This window comes from Zea mays, chromosome 4 (genome assembly GCF_902167145.1).
Source record: "Zea mays cultivar B73 chromosome 4, Zm-B73-REFERENCE-NAM-5.0, whole genome shotgun sequence".
Lineage (NCBI taxonomy): Eukaryota > Viridiplantae > Streptophyta > Magnoliopsida > Poales > Poaceae > Zea > Zea mays.
Window position 1 is genome coordinate 6,847,966 of NC_050099.1, and position 6,508 is coordinate 6,854,473.

At 48.4% G+C, this 6,508-nt stretch overlaps 1 protein-coding gene across 1 annotated transcript; it reads left to right on the forward strand.

Moving 5' to 3' along the window:
• The first annotated feature begins 3,786 nt into the window (after positions 1 to 3,786).
• On the forward strand, positions 3,787 to 5,893 carry LOC103652784 (probable flavin-containing monooxygenase 1). Its single transcript, XM_008679752.2, has 4 exons — positions 3,787 to 4,245; positions 4,398 to 4,635; positions 4,729 to 5,284; positions 5,367 to 5,893. Exons 1-4 carry the CDS (start codon positions 3,793 to 3,795, stop codon positions 5,722 to 5,724), a joined length of 1,605 nt encoding a protein of 534 aa, XP_008677974.1. The 5' UTR covers positions 3,787 to 3,792; the 3' UTR covers positions 5,725 to 5,893.
• Positions 5,894 to 6,508: the final 615 nt, after the last annotated feature.

Sequence of the window (6,508 nt, forward strand, 5' to 3'; positions counted from 1 at the left end):
AGTATTGCTCCTAATGGCATCTATTCAGCAAAGATTACTTACGAGGGCTTCTTTTTAGGGTCTGTAATTTTCCCTCATCACAAGAAAATTTTGAAAACTTGGGCCTTGCCAAAATGTCGTTTCTTCATCTGGCTGGTTGCACAAAATCGTCTCTAGACAGCGGATAGACTTGCTAAAAGAGGGCTGAGTCATCCTGAGAAGTGCCCCTTTTGTGATCAAGAAGATGAAACTATTGATCATCTCCTTGTTACCTGTTCCTTCTCCTAGGAATTCTGGTACCTGTTGTTAAGGAATTTCGGTCTGCATTCTTTGGCTCCTCAACCTACTGTTGGCTCATATCTAGGCTGGTGGGAATCGGTGGGGAATATTGCTGCTGGGCTCACTAGAAAAGGGCTTGATTCCCTTATCATTTTGGGAGCCTGGACATTGTGGAAACATAGAAACAAATGCGTTTTTATGGCTGCAACCCCAGTGTTACCATGAGTCTTAGAGTTGCTAATGAGGAAAGGATGCAATGGGAGATTGCTGGTGCCAAGGGGCTCTGCCATCTAGTTGTACCTTTAGCTGAAAGCTAAGGAGAGTCTAATGGATTCTTTTATGTATGCTTCTTACTGGCCTCTGTAAGGAGGCTGTTTTGTACTGGCCTTTCTTGGCCCCCCTTTTCCTCTTCTTAATATATTATGGGGTGCAGTTCTCCTGCGCTTTCGAGAAAAAAACACTAAGTCTGAAATCCAAACCTGCTAGCCCCTCTTCTACCCTGCAGTAATCATCTGGAATGTCAAAATATATCTTTTACCTATGCATATGTTGTCAAAATATATCTTTTACCTATGCATAAGGGAAGTTAGTCTAATCAAACTATATCTTGCACCTCTCTTTCTCATGTGCTTTTCCTAAGTAGAGGATCTACGTCACGGGGAGTATCTCTTCCTCTATGACAAAGGGGGAGAATATTCTTTCAAAAGGGAGAATACTCTTTTAGGGGGGAGTAATCTTTTTAGAGGACAAGATTTTTATTTGCTTTCAATATGCTTTTAATATCTTCCTTTTCGGTGGTTGGTGCCAAAGGGGGAGAAATTGTAGGGACCAAAGTATGAAAAAATATATCAAACACAAAACACCACCAATCTAAATTTTTAATTTTTTTATCTTACAAATGGTTTTGGTCTTTCAAGTATCTTTTGTCTAAAATAGGAAGTAAGTGGATTATGGAGTTAGGGGGAGGCTTAAGTCTATAATCTCACTTTGAGGGGACACTCATGCATCCTAGCAAGTAGATTACATATTTTCATTGAAATGTTTGTTATATTTGCTTGCTTTGGTTGTGTTGTCATCAATCACCAAAAAGGGGATGTGGTAAGGAAAATGGACCCTCGGCCATTTGGCTAAGTGATTTTGGTGTTTGATGAACAACATAACCTTGTGAACTAATATGTTTGCTAGTGTTTGTTTTTATAGTCCATAGGATGCGAAGAGGATTGGACTGAGATACTGGGGATGCAACACCTCAAAAAAAGACATAAAAGATGTGTAGAAGTACAAGACTCAAGAAGAAAAGAAGCCCAAAAGAAACAGTGAAGAAATCCATGAAGTGGACAGTCAACTAGCACACTGGTGGCGCACCGAACAGTGAACAGTAACCTGTCCGGTGGGACATGGGACAGTCTACGCAGAGAGGCCTGCAACTAGACGCTCTCGGGCCGTAGCACCAGACTGTCCGGTGTGCACCGGACAGTCCGGCAACGGTCGGATCCAACGGTCGACTGTTACAAACCCCAACGGTCGGCTGACGTGGCCAGGGCACCGGACAGTGAACAATGCATGTCTGGTGTGCACCGGACTGTCCGATGCGCCTGTCGATAGAAGCAACAACTTTCTGTCCAACGACTAAAATTGAGGGGGAAGGCTATAAATACCCCCTACCGACCATTTGAAGGTGTGGGAGCCCAAGCAACATACCAAGGCATATTATAGACATTTTCAAGTGTTCAAACACTCAAGTGTTTAATAGAATCACTCAATGATTAGCGTAGGTGCTTTGTGAAGTGCTTAGGTTAGTTAGACCGCATTAGCGCTTGCTCTAGGTGAATCCTAGTTAGTTGAGTGAGTTTAGAAAAAACCATACAACCCCTTGGCTCTTGTGCGAGCCGTTGTAATTATACCGAGTGGGGTGAGAGTTTTGCGAGACCGTGACAACCGCGTTTGTGTCACGGGCGCCACCGTGTACTGGAGGAAACGAGGCCCATGGTGTTTCTGCCGGAAGCTCGATAGTGGAGACGGCGGGGAGTGTCCGAGAGGAGCTGGAAGCGGAGCAGCACCACTTGCACGTGGAGAAGGCCCGTGGCTCTCTACGGAGTTACTCGACCGAGGTGCTTGGCCCTCGCATGGGCTTCCCTTCCCGTAGGAGCACCAACGAGGATTAGTTGGGACATTACGTGGTTCCGGATACCTCGGTAAAAATATTGACGTCATCCACGAGAGTTTACATCTCTACCTTACTCTTTAACTTCCACATTTATATTGAGTATTTAAGTTTTAATCTTGTCTTTCTAGTTAGATTATTTAGAATTTAAACATGGTCTTTGCGGTAGAGATAACAACACTTAGACAAAACCTAGTTTGCAAAATCTAGATTGTTTATTTGCATAGGTTTTGCTCTAGGGATTTAATTGTGGCCTATTTTAGAGAAAGTTTTGAGAAGTCCTAATTCACCTAGTGCTGGGAATCTGGGCCGGGCTTTTCAGGCCAGCACGAGCACGACCCGAAAATAAGAGCCCAAAGCACGGCCCGGCACAAAATAATATGGGCCGGGCTAGCACGACCCGAAGGCGGGCCTGGGCCGGGTCTCAAATTCTGACCTGTCGGGCCTCCGACACGGCCCGCATAGATGGGCTGGGCTTGGGCCGGCACGGCCTAATTAAGCCCAATCTGTTTAATTTTTTAATTTAGTAAGATATTGACTTTATATTGTTGTTATATTTGGAGTTTATGTGGTTAAATGATGTTAGAATTGTTTAATATCTTTAATTTAGTAAGCTATGAACTTTATATGGTTATAATATTTTAATTTTATGTGGTCAAATATACGGGCCGGGCTTGGGCCGGCACGGCCCAACGAAGGCACGACGTGGTTTAGGGTCGGGCTGGACCACTGTTTTTACACTTCGGGCTATCACGGCACGGCCCAAAAATTGTTTGGGCTTTCCTGGTCCGAACCCATTTGGCACAAAGCACGATGGACTTGGCCGAGCTGGCCCGGTCCGACCCAATTCCCAGCACTAAATTCACCCTCGCCTCTTAGACGTCACTGTTTCCTTCAGAGTACAAGTGAGGGAGGGTGCAACCATGACCGCTACTTATATCATGCTATTTTTTACAGCGAATGTCATGTAAAAAAAACAAGAGGCTTATTTTCGACGGTTAGATTTATTTTCAACGATGAGGTCATGATCGCTGAAAATAATAAGCTTATTTTTGACGGCTCGATGGTAGCCATAAAAGATTATCTTATTTTCAGTGGCAAGCCGTCGAAAACTAAGAGGCTTATTTTTTCAAGATATTCTGCCACAAAATACAAAAAAAAAATTGGTGGCTTTTTTTAGAGGCTGCCAAAAGTTAATGTAGGCAGCGAAAGTTCATCAATTTAGTGTAGTGCGAGTCGTCGTCTGCGGTAGAAGTGAGCAGCCACACGCACTTTTTTTTTAATTGCCTTCGCCGGCGGCGGCTTGTTGATCGACCCCAACGCTGGCCTTTATATGGAAGTTATTTGAACACCATAGCACTCAGCGGAAAATGGATGCAGCGAAGAAACGCGTGGCCATCGTGGGAGCCGGCCCGAGCGGCCTGGCGGCGTGCAAGCACGCGCTGGCCAAGGGCTTCCGGCCCGTGGTGTTGGAGGCGGGCGGCGCTGCCGGCGGCGTGTGGACGCGGACGCTGGCCTGCACGAGGCTACAGACGCCGTGGACCATGTACCGGTTCTCCGACTTCCCGTGGCCGGCGGAGGCCGCGGTGGAGGAGTTCCCACGGCACGACAGAGTCCTGGCGTACCTGACGGCGTATGCGCGTCGGTTCGGCGTCCTCGATTGCATCCGTTTCGGGAGCAAGGTCCTCGGCGCCGAGTACGCGGGGGCGCCGGAGAGAGAGGTGGCCGCCTGGGAACGGTGGTCCGGCAGCGGGGAGGCTTTCGGGGACGGCACTGGCGAATGGCACCTCACCGTCCACCACACCGAATCGGGAACGACTGAGGTAAAGATTGAGTTTTTTTTTCATCAGTAGTATAGCCGCGCACCTGCTTATGATCAGTGTGGATAGCAGTAGTAGCAGTAGCAGGCTTTGGTTGCTAGCTTATTCCATTTTTAGAATAGGATTGCATAGATATATGATTCATCATTTTGCAGACGCACAAGTTTGATTTCCTGATTCTGTGCGTCGGAAGATTCGGCGTTGCAAAGATCCCGGCATTTCCGCACAAGAAGGGCGGCCCCGAGCTGTTCCGCGGGCATGTCGTCCACTCCGCGGATTACTCGCGAATGGCACACGAGGATGCCGCTGAGCTGATCAGAGGCAAGCGTGTCGTCGTGGTTGGCGCCGGCAAGTCAGGCTTGGACATCGCCGCGCAGTGTGCCCAGGCCAACGGTGAGAGCGAGAATCCCATGCCCATGCGTGTTTCGGCTTCATTTGCGTCCATGCATGACCTTAACTCTTCTTGATAATTATTGTCGTGTGCAGGTTCCAAACACCCATGTACTTTGGTTTACAGAAGTGCCCACTGGCTGGTAGACCTCAGGTTTCCCTGGTGTGCCAAGCTTGGGAATCTCATGACCTCGAGAATGGCCGAGGCGATGGTCCACAAGCCAGGAGAAGGTTTCGCACGGAGCCTTGTGGCAACACTGCTGAACCCACTGGTCTGGTTGACGGGGAAGCTGGCGGAGAAACTTTACAAGGCGTACATCCCGACGCCGGAGCACGGGGTGGTGCCAGACTTCAGCCTGACGCAGTCGATGAGGGCCTGGCGGCTAGCGGTGCTCCCGGAGGGCTTCAACGGCGCGGTGGAGCAAGGCAGCGTCGTGCTAAAAAAGCACGGCTCCTTCAGCTTCTCGGACGACGGGCTGGGCCTGGTGCTGGATGGCACCGGCGTCGGCGAGCGCGTCGACGCCGACGTGGTCATCTTCGCCACGGGCTTCGATGGCGACCGCCTGCTCAAGGACGTTTTCGTGTCGTCCTGGTTCCGCCAGATAGTGGCTGGACCTTCCAATTCCAACACGGCGATGCTTCCGCTCTACAGGTCAGTGTCAGTCTCAGTTTCTTTTGTTTTCTTTTCTTTTTACGCTGCACACAACTGTTGATCTGATCTCTGCAAGCGGCAGACACTGCGTCCACCCACGCATACCGCAGATGGCGGTCGTCGGCTACCTGGACAGCGCGTCCAGCATCTATCCCTGCGAGATGATGGCCAAGTGGGTGGCGCACCTGCTCGCCGGCGCGTTCCGGCTGCCGAGCGTGGCCGCCATGGAGGCCAGCGTGGGGGAGTGGGAGCGGTGGGCGCAGCGCAACAACCGGCGCAACGGCGGCCTGTGCCTCAAATCCTGCTTCGCCAGCGTCACCACGTGGTACAACGACCAGCTTTGCCGGGACATGGGGTACGCCACCAAGAGGAAACAGGGAGGAGTCCTCGCAGAGTGGCTGCAGCCCTACGGCCCCGCCGACTATGCCGGCATCCAGTGATGTGCTAGCAGCTAAAAAACTGTAATGAAACTGTGGCGAATGTGCACTCTGTCATTCGTGGACATTATTACTATTTGTCATAAAATAAGATCAATTCCATGGCAAATTATTGGGAGATCTGGCTTCTTCTTTTGATAATTTGAGAAATCAGTGTAATGGGATTGTGAGATCCGACCTTGATGACAAGGTAACCTGGTCCCTTGGCTGGCAGGCTTGGTTTTTCTGTAAAACCTTTATACAGAAGTAAGATAACCTAAAAAAAAACTAACAGGGTTCCTTGGATTATGTCTTGTGTGGTTTGCCCGAGACTATAAATCATCTATTCTTTTATGGTGTTTTTTGTTTGTGAAGTCACTCAATGCTTCATAAGGTGATGCATCATAAGTTCATTCTATCAATTTTGGTGGAATCAACCCACTCCTCATATATATACTAATTATTAGCTTATAAAGAATGTGGTGGTGATAGATCAACTCATTCTATTCAACAAACCAAATAAAATGTGAGGAGTGAGAAGAAGATGGATCACTTCATTTCTTAAACCAAACACACCCTTAGTGTTCGGTTGCTCGTTTTGTTTGGAGAATCATCCAAATGGCCCTGGGTTTGCAGTCCATTCCAAAAAAGGTTGAAGATCTTTTTGGTCCTTGGATCAATGATTATTCTGGCAAGGAAAAAAACTTAGTTCTCTTTGGATGTGGGGCTGTCATCGGGGCGATCTAGAGATCCAGAAATGACTGTTGTTTTAGTGATAAGATGATTTTCGATCCTACTAATATGATCT

Coding starts and splice junctions, on each gene's coding strand:
- LOC103652784 (XM_008679752.2), top strand. CDS start 3,793: ATGGATGCAGCGAAGAAACGCGTGGCCATCGTGGGAGCCGGCCCGAGC. Junction 4,246..4,397: donor CCGAATCGGGAACGACTGAG/GTAAAGATTGAG, acceptor ATCATTTTGCAG/ACGCACAAGTTTGATTTCCT. Junction 4,636..4,728: donor GCAGTGTGCCCAGGCCAACG/GTGAGAGCGAGA, acceptor TGTCGTGTGCAG/GTTCCAAACACCCATGTACT.